This window comes from Camellia sinensis, chromosome 7, assembly GCF_055761805.1.
Source record: "Camellia sinensis isolate YWXY chromosome 7, ASM5576180v1, whole genome shotgun sequence".
Lineage (NCBI taxonomy): Eukaryota > Viridiplantae > Streptophyta > Magnoliopsida > Ericales > Theaceae > Camellia > Camellia sinensis.
In genome coordinates this window covers 173,213,971-173,230,495 of record NC_138967.1, presented here as the reverse complement: position 1 = coordinate 173,230,495, position 16,525 = coordinate 173,213,971, and the positions used below count along the sequence as shown (strand labels likewise).

The 16,525-nt window shown below is 34.8% G+C and overlaps 2 protein-coding genes across 2 annotated transcripts; one reads left to right on the top strand and one right to left on the bottom strand.

Annotated features, from left to right (window-relative positions):
* Positions 1-739: 739 nt before the first annotated feature.
* On the top strand, positions 740-1,591 carry LOC114314011 (F-box/LRR-repeat protein At3g48880). The gene has a single exon (XM_028260447.2). It carries the CDS (start codon positions 740-742, stop codon positions 1,589-1,591), a length of 852 nt encoding a protein of 283 aa, XP_028116248.2.
* A 1,255-nt stretch (positions 1,592-2,846) lies between these two features.
* Positions 2,847-15,329, bottom strand: LOC114313999 (ras-related protein RABA1f). Its single transcript, XM_082879860.1, has 2 exons — positions 14,699-15,329; positions 2,847-3,644 (listed from the first exon to the last, which is right to left on the bottom strand). Exons 1-2 carry the CDS (start codon positions 14,917-14,919, stop codon positions 3,215-3,217), a joined length of 651 nt encoding a protein of 216 aa, XP_082735986.1. The 5' UTR covers positions 14,920-15,329; the 3' UTR covers positions 2,847-3,214.
* Positions 15,330-16,525: the final 1,196 nt, after the last annotated feature.

The window sequence follows — 16,525 nt, the reverse complement described above, 5'->3', positions numbered from 1 at the left end:
TGAACCCAAGATTGAAGAGCACAGGTCGAACCTTCAATACCACTACTTTCAACAGCAGCAAAATTTAGGATTATTTAAAATGATCTAAATTTTAAGAGTTGTTTGGGATAATCTAAACTTGAAAAACCCACCATCACTTTTCAATTTTAGTAAATAATCATAAAAAATTTAGAAGAGATTTTGAACTCAAAAAAATAAAAAAATAATAATATGATTCAAATAAACACAATTATCTAAATAAATATATTTATTTAATTGAGGACAAATTGTACCTCAAATACGATATATGAAAACCGACACTAGAATTGAAAGTGATGTAGACTTGTCCTGACATTATTATTGATTCCTTTGTTGCTTTTTTTTTGTCAGTTACTTTCTCAATAAATAAATAAAAGTAGTGAGTGGCAAAGAATGACGGAAAAGTCCAAGTCATCCACCATTTTATTTTGTAATTTTCTTGGTCTTTTCAAATTAGAAAAACCACATAATGTATGGACCATTTACAATTTTATTTTGTCATTTTCTTGGTCCTCTTGAATTAGGAAAGCTCCTTTAAATGTTCTTCTAACGCCCACACCAAATATGGACCGAACTTAATTATTATTCTCAGCACTTTAACCGTTAAAGTTTAACGCTCACACCAAAAATATAGACAGAGTTGTCTCACAACGTTCCAAATTTTCTCTTAAAATCCCAAACTCAAATTTCTCACCCTGCAAATCTCAACAAGCAATCCCAAATGGAGAAGAAGAAGAAGAAGCAGAAGCAAAACCCATCATGGCAAGATCTAAACCCCTTCCTACTATCAAAAATATTTTCTTTTCTAAGCCCACATAACCAGTTATTTGGCCCACCTTATGTTTGTCATTCATGGCTCTCAGCAACCTTACACAACCTCTTCAAAAACTCCAATCTTGACCTCCGGTTAATCGACACCCTTCATCGAAAAAAACAACGGCTGAGATTCACCCACCTCCTCAAACTAGCCATCAATCACTACCATGGATGGGTTTCGATCCAATTCCCTTCTAAACACAAGTTTGGATACTTTGGCACTGTCTACATAGCAGAAAACACTCCCAATATCACTAGTGTTGCTCTCTCCTCTGAAGCCTCTGTGAATATGGCTCCAATCTTTGTCTCTCTCCTGTACTGGCAAAAATTGAAAATTTTCGAGGCACGGATTAGCCCGAATGGGGGTTGTTTGGTAATTTCACAATTGGCTGATTGGTGCAAGAACATGACAGAGATTAGGCTTCATGCAAGTGTATTGATGGAGAGAGAAGTGACTTGTTTGGTTGAGGGGCTTTCTGGGTTAAAGATTTTGGATGTTTGTGAATCTACATTGTCTTGTGCTGCTCTGGGAATTATGTTAGATGGGAGATTGAAGTGTGTGAGGGAGATAAATGTATTGCACTGTAAATTTGTCGGCAACAATGGTGAGGATGCTCGAGCAGACTATTTGGAATTCAGGGTATTCAGGGATGATATGCTTGAAAAAGCTTGTGGGATGAAGAGTTTGAAGAAGTTTGTCCATTGTTTGGAGGGAACTTGTTTGCATTGCAAGAATAGGTCTTCGGAGAATAAATGAATTATCTCGGAAAATTATTTAGTAGTCCAGGAAAAGTGGGTCAAAACGACTCAACTTGATCTTATGATTAGTGTTTTTATTAATTTAGAAGTATCATGTTACCGTGCTGAGTTAGTACTCTAAAATTATTGAATGCCTATTTAATAGTGTTGCATAAAATTGATGAGCATTATTCTTTTTAATCCTCAAAGGGGAGAACTAGTGCCTGTTTTAATAAACAATATCTTTGAATTAAGCACATGAACATTTTTTTTATTTTTGTTTCTACAAAATGTATTGGTGGAAATGGATTGAGATTATGTCATGGTCTATTAAGCAAACCAGAAGATGCACTGGCATAGTTTGAAATTTGTGCACCTTGGCTATGCAGTAAGATTTATAAACAAAGGACCACTGCTGCTTAAGCTGACTTTCGCGCCGAAATAGACCACTTTGTTTGGTTTTGATTGATCATGGTTTTGTGAGTGAAACCAATCAAAATTGACCACATCGGTCAATTTTCAGCTTAAATCTTCGCTTCAACATCATTTTCGAAAAGGAATTGACATCAATGTAAAAGACCAATCCGCATTGGCCAATTTCGGCTTAAATCTTAACTTCAACGTCTTTTTTTGAAAAGGAATTTGGCAACAATCTAGGACCAATCAAAAATTGACCACACTGGCCAATTTCAATTTGAATCTTAGCTGAACATCTTCTCAGAAAAGGAATTGACATAATTTGGCATCAATAAGTTTACATATACAAAACCAACTGCATTAAACATAGGTGGAGCAATCTCAAGAGCCCAATTAAGCATAGGTGGAGCAATCTGAAGGGCCTGATTATCTGATAAGTATAACTAAGATTGTTTTGTGATTAGTTCTATATCAATAGACTTATCGGTCTCAGCCTCTCTCCATTAAGCCATATCTTCACTTGAAGAAGGTCGCTAAAGAGCCCTTTAACCCTAGTGGCAACACAAGAACTGTTAACACATTTTCTCTTCTCTTGACTTGCCTGTGAACATTTTAGGTTTGATTCATATCATTCTCCAAACACAATCTTAAAAAAAAAAAAGGCGAAATCATATTCGCAAATCAAGTGCACACAATCTATAATTGATATATCACAGGCTAGTCCATGTTACCATATAGTGAGTAGAGTCTTATATTTGCCACTCACTCAATAGGCACTGTGGCGTCGCCATTCAACAACCGAGTCAACTTTCCACAGTGCAGTGATTATGTATCAGAATATTTTTAAAGAAGCATAATTTGATAAACAAATTTATAACACCTGATAAGTTATACAAGATTCAAGAATTTTACCAAGAAACCAGATACAAACACTAACTACCAGAGTAGACAAATGAAACAATACAGATGGGGAAACAACCAAAGTACATATTACAAGAAAAACTGGCATTGTATGAAAGGAGAATTTGTATGCCACTTCTCTTTATACACTACAAACTGAAAGTCTCCGACAAAGCTCCAAAATCACAGCCACTGAAACCATATCAGTGAACAAATCAAGCAATAAAGTGAGAGGCGAAGAAACCAGGAGCTGCAATGTAGAGTTCTTGACATTCCAAGGCAAGCAAGCTTTTCAATCACACTCGTAAATCTTTTACTCTAGCAGCTATGCAGAGCAGCAACCAACTGTTTTCACAGCTGATACATCGTCCTTTCCCACATTAATGGTTTGCCCTTTAGGCAAGGCTGCAGGGTCTTCCCCTATATCAAGTGCTTTCCTGCTGACAACGTGATGTATTTGGGTAAGCGCTTCTGTGAACGCATTCTCAACGTTCATAGACTCGAGGGCAGATGTCTCCATAAAGAAGGTGTTCTCTCTCTCAGCGAAGGCCTTTGCATCCTCGGTCGAAACAGCACGCAAATGCCGCAAGTCTGCCTTGTTCCCTACGAGCATTATCACAATGTTGGAGTCTGTGTGATCGCGTAGCTCTTTTAACCATCTCTCGACATTCTCGAATGTAACATGTCGGGTGACATCATAGACGAGCAACGCACCAACAGCTCCTCGGTAGTATGCACTTGTGATTGCACGGTATCTTTGGCGATGAAAACAAAATGATTATTTTCAAGCATCAGAGATTCAGAATAAGAAATTTAGTATTTCAACAAATGATCATAATAATTACAGTAGGCAAGCAATAAGCAAGTAACAATTCATTTTCTTGTATCCCTAATGGCACCACAGGTGTAAGTAAACTTCAAGAGTAGACCAAGCTAAACTCCATGTTGCAGTAGGAAGCTGTAAGGTATGTTAAACAGAAATCCTCATATTACAGGGGGCTTTTGGGACATTGAGGCCCAAACTCAGATTGCATTTAGCATATATAGATATATCAAACACATTCCTTAGAAATCTGAGGTAAAGCGCACACCAAACAGATTACTCCATCACATAGACACATCTTACAGCATCCAAAAGGAAAATAGAAAAAGGTAAAGTAAACCAAAGGTGAGGAAGACCTAAAAACAAAGAAAAATACTTGAGAGCTCTAGGAAATGAGCTCTAAACAATGCACTAATGACATGGAAGTGTGTGGGGTCCAATTTGATGTGATGCTTTAGCTTGAAATTTTTTTTTTTTTTTTTTTTTTTGGAACTGCCAGCTCTACTTTTAGAGCTCTATAGCATTGTTGAAAAACAAAAGAGATGCTCAAAACTACACATGCCAAGCAGATTACTCCATCACATCTATATCCTCCATAAAGTAATGCACTGCTCAGATAAAGAAACATTTTAAATATTTTCTTAATAGATAATTAAAATAGAAAAAGCTAAAGAAAAAACAAAAGTGAAGAAGGCCTAAAAACAAAAAAAGGTATTCAAAACTTTATATGCCAAACATATTACTCCATGACAATCATATCCTCCATAAAGTAATAAACTACTTTGTTGTTAGATAAAGAAACATTATTAATAATTTCTTAGAACTTATCTAACCATTAATACTGCTTTGTTACACCCTCATAAAAAAATATAATCTAACCTAATCTAGTAAACCAAACCAGAAACAATGAAGGGGTTTGTATGTTAAAAAGCTTAATGAATGCGTCAACGAGTCACTTGTAACCAAGGTTCTGAAAAGCGGTTGCGATCGCCGTAACGGTGGTGGTGACGCGGTTGCGATTGCGGAGTGTAAAGGCCGTAGTGTAACGGTTGCGGTAATCGGAACCGTGAATTTTCTTATTTTTCGCACAATTTGAAAAAAACTTACCGATACACATTTTTTTTTTCCATAATCATATTTATTAGGTTAAAAATAAATATTGATCAATTTTTGTAAATTTTTAAATATGATTCAATATATTTCATATTTTTAAATCACTATAAACTGAGTTTTTTACATTTTATTTTAATAATTAATGACTTTATATTATACAAAAAATCAATCACTAACTATTATATATAAGATAAACAATGACAAAAGTAAGAGAATAAATAAGAGCCTAAATATATATATATATATACATATTTTAGCCAAGCCAAATAGATAATGACCACATTTATTATTATTATTATTATTATTATTATTTTCAAACAATATATAGATAGACACACAAACAAAATGGTTTAGTGATAGCAGCTGAATAGAATAGCATAGGTCTTACAGTTTCAACAAATCAATAACATGTTCTTCATCTTCCCTCCTCTCTCGCTATCTCTTGCTCCTCCATTTTCCCTCTTTATCTTCCCTCTTCTCTCTATCCCTCTTCCACCATTTTTAGCTTTTTTTTGTGTGTTTTTTCGGAAGAAACAGTTTGGAACCGTTACGTAACGGTACGTAACAGGCTGTTACGGCTGTTACGGTACCGTTACGACCACTACGGCAGACACACCTGTGAATCTCAATCACATTGCAAAAGCGGTCGTAACGGGTGGCGGTAACCGCCAAAACCGTTACGTAACGGTTGCGGCCGCTTTTTAAAACATTGCTTGTAACAGGATAGAAACAACTCTTTCCCAATTTCTCAAAAAACAAGACTTCCGTAGCATAATGTTCTTGATATTTCTTTGGCACCTCCTTTAGTTTAGTTTTTTGGTGACTCCCTACAAAAATTATTTTATCAGGAATCCCTGAAATGACAATCAAAATCTTCCCTATATCAACTTAATGTTTTCAAGTCATCCTATAGCTTGCTACTTTGCCAATTGTATAAATCATCCTCATTACAAAAATCTTTTGAAAAAAATGATCTAATTTGCCAATTGTAACCGAATGCACACACACCCGGCAGAATTTGCTACCTACCCTTTATTTATAAAAAAAATGTTCACCATATAGGCCATTCAATGGCAAGCTCCACCTGGCAAGCATGACAAGATCAAATGACAAACTGACACAAAATAGCTTCAAAAGAAGCTCTCTCTCTCTCTCTCTCTCTCTCCCTTTCTTTTGTTTTCTTTTTTGAAAATTAGCTTCAAAAGAAGCTTCACAATGCTTTTCTGCAAATGCTTTTACTCCACAGCAACAATGGTTGGAAACCATAAAACAATAGCAAAGCAGCTTTAAGTCCCTAATAAGATATACAGAAGTCCATACATGTGAAATCGAGTGCGAGCTTGTAGTCATTAGAACCATAGAGCTTAATGCACCCACATTGATCTTTCTTATTGCAAATGTTGTAGCCACAAAACTACGGAGACCCATATCAATATTAATCACAACATTAAGTTTTTGAATATGCTTAACTCACACATTAATTGTCTTCAGAGCCATACTTACCCAGGTAGGTACAAATAATGAAACAAATGCACTCTCTATTTGGCCAGGAAAAAAACCTCTAATACAATTAGCCCCTTTCTGACATTGCAACTCCATATGTATGAATGAGAATAATAGATCCATTTATGATTTTTAGCATTTCAAGCTATTTCATATTTGAAAGATTAAGCACAGAACACATAATCCAGTAGGAAGATAGTAAGGTTATCTTTTCTGAGCCGGATATGGTAAGAGACTTCTTGGGGGTGTTTGTTTCAGCTTTTCAGAGCCAACTTATGGCTTTTAGCTTTGAAAAAGTTATTTTGGACTGTTTGGTTAAACTTATTTCAAACAGTTTCTGGTTCTAACAGCTTATTTTAACTCAAAAAAGCTGATTCTGAGAAACTGCTCACCCCTTGCTTCTGATTATCAGCTTCTACTGTAGACATGTTAATTTATGGTTAATACTCTTAATTTTTTTTATTTTTCATTTTTTTAAAAATAGAAAAAGACTCAAATGGACTATAAATTATTATTATTATTTTTTATGAGAAATGTAAACAAACAAAAAATAAAAATTAATTGAAAAAGCTATTTCACAGCTTATTTAACAAACACTACTCAACAACTTAAATTTATAATCCAAAAGCTACACCAAACAGATTAACAACTTCTGATTAAAGTCATAATCTATAATCTGTTAAGCTATAATCTATAAACTGTTTTAACAGCTACACCAAACGGGGCCCTTATCTTCCTCAGCTAACCCAATTCTTGAAAATTTCAAATTCTACTCACAAAGTCAATGATGGGAAATCTCATCAAAGCTGTCTTTAAGGTGCTACGCACTCTGTCTTTAATCAGCAGATGTCACACAGCTCACAATCACGTAGAAAGAATACAATAAGAGATCGTGTTGGGGAGCGGTGAGCCTCTCCGCATTTGTTGTTTTCTAATTTTTTTTTTTTTTTTGATAAATTGTTTTCTAATTAATGTTATCCAAGTAACTGTCAGTGAAGGCTAAGAGTATCTCCAATGGTGCATCAAATTTTTCATCAAATCGACCAGGTGGATGTCCGGCCAGTCGACTGGCCAGTGTAAATTTTTCACAAATTTTTGTCTTGAGGTAGTCATCTGGGGAGTCAACCGGGCAGACAACTAGGAGGATGACCGGGGTGGTTGACCGGTCAGTGTAATTTTTTCACAAATTTTTGCCTTGAGCCTTGAGGTGGTCATCCGGAGGTTAAAATCAAACGGCTATGAACAGTGATTTGATGAAAGGTACATTGGTCATCAGTTTGATGAAAGAAACATGAAATCCTGAATTTGATACCTATTTGATAAAATTGTTGGCGCAAGAAAAATGAGTGATTTTTCACCAAACTCAAATTTGATGATAGATTTGAGTAACCATTGGAGATTGTCTAAGAGCCTGCGAAGATATTTGTTTTTTGCAGATCAAAGAGTTCGCAAATTTCCAAAGGAGCAATTAAGAATATGTCTCAAGCAATCATCTTAGGGACACCATTTCTATGTTTATTGATGCCAATTACTAAAATTGATTCTATTGGCATACATAACTTTAAATAATCAACAGATTATTTTTGAATTTATAGCAGAACCTTATACAAAAGAATTAGATCAAATCAAGGATCTAGTTAATTTTAAAGAAAAACAAATTTATTTCTTACAGAAAGAAACTCATTTTCTCACTACAGAACAAAGATTACAGCAATCTTCTTTACAGAACAAAATTAAATCCCTTGAACAGGAATTCCATACAAAAATTTGCAGTGATGTTCCTAATGCTTTTTGGGAAAAAAAGAAACACATAGTTTCTCTTCGTTATGAACCAGGATTTAATGAGCGCATTATTCCTACTAGATCGCGCCCAAATCAAATGAAAAAAGCGTATTTAGAAATGTGCAAAACAGAAATAAATACTCCTCTCTAGAAAAAACTTATCAGACCAAGTTATTCTCCTTGGAGTTGTACAGCCTTATATGTTAACAAAAATGCAGAAATTGAAAGGGGTGTACCAAGATTGGTTATTAATTATAAACCTCTTAATGATGCCTTGAAATGGATAAGGTATCCAATTCCAAATAAAAAGATCTTTTAGATAGATTACAGGATGCTATCATATTTTCAAAATTTGATATGAAATCAGGACATTGGCAAATACAAATCGCCGAGAAAGACAGGTATAAAGCTGCTTTTACAGTACCTTTTGGACATTTTGAATCGAATGTTATGTCATTTGAATTGAAAAATGCTCCATTTGAATTCCAGCACATCATGAATGACCTATTCAATCCTTATACAGAATTTGCTATTTGTTATATTGATGATGTTCTTATTTTTTCATTTTCAATTGACCAGCATATTAAACATCTTAATATTTTTAAGCATGCTATTATCATAAATGGTTTGGTTGTTTCTGCACCAAAAATGAAACTATTTCAAACTACTGTCCGATTTTTAGGCCATAATATTCATAATGGCACTATAATTCCAATTAACAGAAGTATTGAGTTTGCATCAAAATTTCCTGATTAAATCAAAGATAAAACTCAATTACAGAGATTTCTTGGTAGTTTAAATTATATTCATGATTACTACCACAATTTAGCAACAGATGCTGCAATTCTTTATACCAGACTTCGCAAAAATCCTTCACCACGGGGTCCAGAACATACAAAAGTCGTTCAGAAAATTAAACTCAGAATCAAGACTCTTCCTTGTCTCGCCTTACCAAATCCAGAATGGAAAAAGATAGTTGAAACAGATGCCTCTAACCAAGGTTATGGCGGGTATCTTAAAACAGTTTAATCCCAACAGTAAAAAAGAACTTTACGTTTTACTTCAGGAACCTGGAAGCAAGCAGCTTTAAATTATCCGACAATAAAACAAGAATATTTAGCTATTGTTAAATGTGTTTCTAAATTTTAGGATGATCTATTAAATCAACATTTTTTAATTCGTGTTAATTGTTCTGCAGCAAAATAAATCTTTAAAAAAGATGCCTAGAATTTAGCTCAAAAACAAATTTTTACTTCTTGGCAGAGCCTACTTTCAGCATTTGACTTTGATATTGAGTATATCAAAGAAGAACAGAATTCTTTACCGGATTTTCTAACCCGTGAATACTTGCAGGGTCCAAATGTCCAGTAAAGGCCAAGGCCCCGGCCGAAGGGGCTGAGAAAGGGGTTCTAATCCCTACCATGTACAGAATCCATACCATACAGAATTTCCAGGGCTGCAAGCTGCCCTTTTCAGTAAAAAAAGAGAATCTAGCCAAAGTGCTAAAGATGTCCTCCTTACTCCTCCAGAACCATATTTACAAAATACAATAATTGAGGAAACAGTCATCTATATTAATACAGAAGATGAACAATGGATGTCAGATCCATGGGAAATCAAAAGACGGTATCTTACTATTCAACATTCTCCACCCCACTTTGATCAATACAGATATATCTTTGAACAGATTCTTATGGAGACTGCTTCGGTTGAGTTCAAACATACTTTGGATGATCCCAACAGTACAGCTAGTCCAATCAATTACAGCAAAACCACAATCCAGAAAATTATGCCTATGCAAGCTTGGGGTATGCATCCTCATGTTACCAGGACCCTTGAGATTCGTAATAAGGAATCTCGTTACAGCTACTGGGATTATATTGATACTTTCACCCACGCATTTTATTACCAAAATCCCCACGAAGCCATTCTTGGTTTCTTCGTGTTCTTCCAGATGTTCTTAAAAACGATCTTTCAAATTGATTTCTCTTTTGGTGGGATAAGTTTGGTATCCAGTTAGATGTTTTTCCAGAACCAATTAGACAGGCATTTAATGAATTGCAAATTCCCTACAGTCATCTTCCAGTATATAAGGATATATCAATGTCCAAATCTACAATCCATTTTGTTATTCGCTTTGGAATTCCATGGATTTGAATGTAGGATTTCCAGTGCGATTACTAGAACAAGGTTCCCCGTTTAAAAAGAGTTTTCTTTACCAAATGGTGGACTAAGGGACTTGACACCCCTAAACAACAGCAAGAGATATTACAGAAAATTCAGGCTCACACCAAGGCCTGTTGGGAGTCTGTTCCAAAATTACTCCCTGCTACTCCAGTAATTAAAGATCCTTTTGTCCAGATTCAAACTGAATTAAGGCAAAAATATCCAAAATTATCCGAACATGAATTATTTGTGAAAAGCATGGATTTTATGAAAAAACAATTCCTGCAATCCCTTTTCAGGGATGATATTAGCATTCAGTCAGGCACTAGCAACCAAGGTCCAGAAGATAATTTAGATCCAGAGCTAGATGAAAATGAATTCGCAGTCTTCACTAGCGAATCCCAAGACCTTATTGACAATGAACCCAACATGGGAGATTTTTGGGACTCATTGACCAGTCTCATTTCAGAAAAGATCAGTCAGGATAAAGACAAGAAAGGAAAAGAAAAAAGAGGAATGACTCTTTGTCTTCCACTCCATCCACTTTACAACAGTGTCGGCAGAAAACGACAAACTCACTTTCGGCTAAAGAAGATGCTTTGTCGGCCATCTAGCCTCAATCATACACAGTTATCCATTACAGGACAATAAAGATAAGGTGCTGAGTCATCCACAATCAGCAGATGATCAGGACGATCAACTCCATCTACCTAGGACACGCCACCTGTCCTCCTTATCCTTATCTTATCTTTTTATATTATCTATAAAAGGAAGGTCTCACTCTTGTTGAAAGCAGAAGCTAATTTTCATAAGTTTTTTAGTTTTCATATCAATGCGCTCTCTCTCCCTCTCAAGTGCTCTCTTTGTACGCCTTCCATAACATATAATAAATTCTGAAGTTCTGATTGTAAGTATTCCTTTTCTTTCCATTTACATGTATGCATGCCCGTTGACAAACTTGTTGAATTAAATGCTTTATTAGATTTTTATAAATCTCATTATAATTATTGGTTAGCAGTTGACAATCGCCGTTTACAGACGGTAAGACTAATACATTTACAGAATTTTACATTGATAGAAAGTACAGAAAGGGATCTACAGGAGCAGATCTGCTTGTTGGCTGCAGCCAATCGACCACCACCCTCTTTACAGTAAATTCATGAGACCATATATGGCATAATTTAGATTTAATATAATAATAATATGAACAGTAATATTCTTGTGTTTGTGCTTAATCGAGGGTAGAACAGTGTTAGGTTAAGTGGGACGTCACCCAAGTCGCGTAAAGGTAAACCGTTAGCAGTGATTGCGGTTAGGTTGTGTCCTCGTAAGTCGTTGACAGACGTCCTTAGCTTTACCCTGTGTCAAGCACCTCAATTGGTATCAGAGCCATGTTTATTGTTGTTCATATTATTTTATATTTCTTTTAAATTATACATATATGGTCCCAATACAACCATATGAGTACTGTACCTTCAGAAGAAGTAGCCAATACAGTATCCAATACAGTAGCCAATACAGTAGCTTCCACATCAGAAGCTAGAGAGCTAGTAGCATACCAGGATGTAAAGGAAGCCCTAGATAAATAGACTATCCCTAAAGTCAAACCTGATACTACCTATAAGATAGGCACCTTTGACTTTTCCAGCAAAAAAATAATCAAAACATTTGAACATGCAGCTTCTATACAGAATGAGGATGAGATTATGTATCTCTTACACATACAGGATTTATACCCATTCTTACAAAAAAACAAGTATGTCCATATAGGACTTGTCCAGATAGCTTTCAAACCTTTGACCCTTCTTGGGCAAATACCAGTATCCAGTGTACCCTCCAAAATGGAAGATGCCTAGATTGGAGGCATCTCTTATGGAAGCTATTGAAACCAACCTCTCCCATGGTCCCGTATACTTTAATATATATCCAAACCTAAGCATAGCACTTACCGATGCTAATTTGTTTAAAGCCTTAGAACTAAGTGCTATCCCATGGATAAACTTATCTTCCAGGATCACCACCTTTTACAGTAATTTTCAGAATTTATTTAAAGGTTTTAACCACTTTAAATCCTTACATTCAGAAACAGAGTGAATTAGGACACAGAGTCTTAATTGATACTAATCTTTTCAGTAGTCAAGTTGCTGTGCCAAAAATGATACCTTAACAAAACATTACCTTTCCAGAAAGATGGCATATTCCTAATGCTGTTCCAGCCAGACCCATCATCCGTCAATCACTGGATGATGTCATTCAGACATAAGGTGGAAATGTCTACCTTACCTTCAATAGGCCACATAGACCATTGTCCAGAAGTATGTCTAGTACCAGTTATAGAACTGCTCCATCTTGCAGAATAGATCTACCTGAGTCCTCCAGACAGTCTACCTCTGAACCCGTAGAGTCAGTGTTACAACGAATGCCTTCCAGACCTCCTAGTGACACCAACCCTGACAATACTACAGATCCAGTAGTTCAGGGAATTCAATTTTCAGAAAACCAAATACCACATGGTGTTTATGAATCCAGAAGGCCATATAGCCCTACAGCAAGCGACATGAATTTTGAAATCTAAATGGATTTTACACCAGGAAGTGAGAATCGTAAAATCCTAAATCAAGATTTTTTACAGGATAAATACAGAGAATTTAGAAAATGGTGTTTTGCAAACCATAACAAATCACAGCTAAAACAGCTTAAACTTCAGTATTATACACACCTCGAGCAACACCAGAAACTTCAATCTTTTCCTTTATGGTATAAGGAAAATATTACTGTTCCAGAAGCACAACTTAATGTTCTTGAGAATATTCAGAAAACTTGTGTAACAACAGATGGTCAAAGTATTACTTCTGTCCATCCACCTCCCCAATCTCTGGAACTTAAACCTAGTGGAATTATAAGTTCAAATAAACCACTAGTTGTTACAACTTTTGTTGAAACTCCAGAACGCATAGGAATAAGGGAACAAATATTAAAGATATTATACCCTTAATCAAACAGAATAATTATACAAATCTTTTTTGTCAAACAGCTGGAAAACAATTAATTAGATTAGAAGTTGTTATGCAAATCAAAGATAGCTATACTATCCAACCAAAATCTGAAACCTTAGTTCTAGTAACTATAAAACCACCTTTGGAGAGAGAGCGCACTGATATGAAAACTAAAAAACTTATGAAAATTAGTTTATGCCTTCAACAAGGGTGAAGCCTCCCTTTTATAAATAATATAAAAAGATAAGATAAGAATAAGGAGGACAGGTGGCATGTCCTAGGTGGATGGAGTCGATCGTCCTGATCCTCTGCTGATTGTAGATGACTCAGCACCTTATCTTTATTGTCCTATAATGGACAGCTGTATGATTGAGGCTGGATGGCCGACAAAGCATCTTCTTCGGCTGAAAGTGAGTTTGTCGTTTTTTGCCGACACTGCTGTAAAGTGGATGGAGTGGAGGACAAAAAGTCATTCCTCTTTTCCTTTTCCTTTCCTGTCTTTATCCTGACTGATCTTTTCTGAAATGAGACTGGTCAATGAGTCCCAAAAATCTCCTATGTTGGGTTTATTGTTGGTAGGGTCTTAGAATTCGCTAGCTAAGACTGCGAATTCATTTTCATCTAGCTCTGTATCTAAATTATCTTCTGGACCTTGGCTGCTAGTGCCTGACTGCATGCTGATATCATCTCTGGAAAGGGATTGCAGGAATTGTTCTTTTATAAAATCCATGCTTTTCACAATTAATTCATGTTCGGATAATCGTGGCTATTTTTGTCTTGATTCAGTTTGAATCTGGACAAAAGAATTTTTAATTACTGGAGTAACGGGAAGTAATTTTGGAACAAACTCCCAACAAGCCTTGGTGTGAGCTTGAATTTTCTGTAATATCTCTTGATGTTGTTTACGGGTGTCAAGTACCTTAGTCCACCATTTGGTAAAGAAAACTCTTTTTAAACGGGGAACCTTGTTCCGGTAATCGCACTGGAAATCCTACTTCCAAATCCATAGAATTCTACAGCGAATAATAAAATGGATTGTAGGTTTGGACATTGATATATCCTTATATACTGGAAGATGACTATAGGCAATTTGTCATTCATTAAATGCCTGTCTAATTGGTTCCGGAAAAACATACTACAACTGGTGCAGGGCATTCCCACCCTCTCTTCTTTCAGTCCTACTTTTGTATGCATAAACCCTAAAAGCAAACCTAATTCTCATTTAGAATCTAGACGCACAAAGCTATAAATAAAACCCTAATGAGGTCATGAAATCAATAAAACCCTAGCATCACTAAAGCCAATAAAAAATTGAAACTTAACCCATGACAAATCACACATTTTCCGAGCAACCAAACGGAAACCCAATATACCATAATGAAAAAAAAAAAAAAAAAAAAGTGAGAATTGGGGGTAAAAAACAAACCTCTCTTGACCAGCTGTGTCCCAAATCTGGGCCTTGACGATCTTGTCATCGACGCGAATACTCCGAGTAGCGAATTCAACACCGATTGTAGATTTGGATTCGAGGCTGAACTCGTTTCTTGTGAACCTAGAGAGGAGATTCGATTTTCCCACACCAGAGTCCCCGATCAGAACCACCTTGAACAAGTAATCGTAGTCATCGTCGGCTCTGTACGCCGCCATCTGTGTCTCTCTCTCGAAATCGTTCGTTTTCACCGATCAAATTCGAAAATCGTGATATATGTATGCATATGGGTCGATTCTAGAGAGAGAAAGAAGAGGAGAGAGCGACAAAAGAATAGGGTTTGGTTTTTGGGTTGGCAATGAAACAGAAACAGATCGTCTCTCTGTATCTCTCATACACACATGAGAGTGTCTTCTTTTCTCATCAAGTTCTTAATTTTTTGTAACAAGATTTACATCATCATCATCACTGGTTAAAAAGTATTCACAGTATCTAACCCTAGCTAGCTTTTTGGACTTTTTTGGGTTGGAAGGTGTTTTGGTCGATATTTGTTGATTTGTCTTCCACTTTTCATTTCTTTTTCATCCAGCAAATTACTTACAAAATATTTTCAAAATAACCCAATTACGGTATATAATATAAAAAAATTGTAGGTAAATACAAGTTGATAGTGCCTGACACGTGTTAAAAATTCGGCGCAAAAAGATTTGAAAAAAAAAAATTGTTTAGAAAGCCACTCACAAACAAGCAGGACAGTGAAATTTAACAGATAAGTAAATAAATATATAAAATGTGTACAGGGAATGAAATATTTGAATAGATAATTGTACAAATAGATAACATGTGAATATATTTAAATCGATAGTTAGATAGTCACGTGTACATGTGCATTTGAATAAATAGATGACATTTAAGTTTCTAAATAAGTAGTTAAGTTTTTTAACAGATAACATGTCATTTTGATTAAAAAAATTTATATTTACCCTTATTGACGCAATAGTTTCGGAAATAAACATATAATTTCACTGCCTTATGATACATAGTAATCTCATAAGTTCAATATAAAATTTTTATAAGATCTTAGTTTTCTTTTAATAAATAATTTATTAATAATAATATTATCATATCTTTTTTATATTTTTTTTTTATGGAGTATTATTTATTTTTATGTATCTGCATTAATTCCGATGTGTCATATATTTTTCAAACCTTAAAAAAGGCTTGATAGGATATGTCTAAAGTAGTCATAGATTTTCCACATTTTTTTCAAGATTATTTTGAAAGGCCAATAACTTTACTGTTCTTTTAATTGTGGGTTTTAAAGTCATTAATGATTAATGGCCAGCCTTCTTTCCAATCTTTAGAGTGAGTTACGCTTGTAGATTCATTTATGAGCTTTACTTTGATAATTAGTTTAAACTGATAATTAAAATTACCTGATTTTTGTTATATTTTTTTATTTAAAAAAATAAATAGTTTATTTGTAGATTATACTTGTTCATTTCCTTTGTAATAAATATGATAAAATTATATAATTACAATTGAAAAAAAAATTATAATTATTTTATTGATCTAATTTTTTATAATCTCTACACAAACTTATGAAAAAAGCAAATTAGATCTTTAGAATAGTAACTACCTAGAATAAAAAAAAATTCGTCCCTTTTGTTAAGTGAATTGGAAACAAGCCATGATGGGGAAAAAATTGTGAACAAGTGGTGAAATTGTGTTCTCACAAATTCACAATCATTAGTATTAAAATTGTGTTTAAATCATAAATTTAAATAAAAATTTAAAATATAAAATATAATTACACTTTACTTA

Coding starts and splice junctions, on each gene's coding strand:
- LOC114314011 (XM_028260447.2), top strand. CDS start 740: ATGGAGAAGAAGAAGAAGAAGCAGAAGCAAAACCCATCATGGCAAGAT.
- LOC114313999 (XM_082879860.1), bottom strand. CDS start 14,919: ATGGCGGCGTACAGAGCCGACGATGACTACGATTACTTGTTCAAGGTG. Junction 3,645..14,698: donor GACACAGCTGGTCAAGAGAG/GTTTGTTTTTTA, acceptor TCATCGCCAAAG/ATACCGTGCAATCACAAGTG.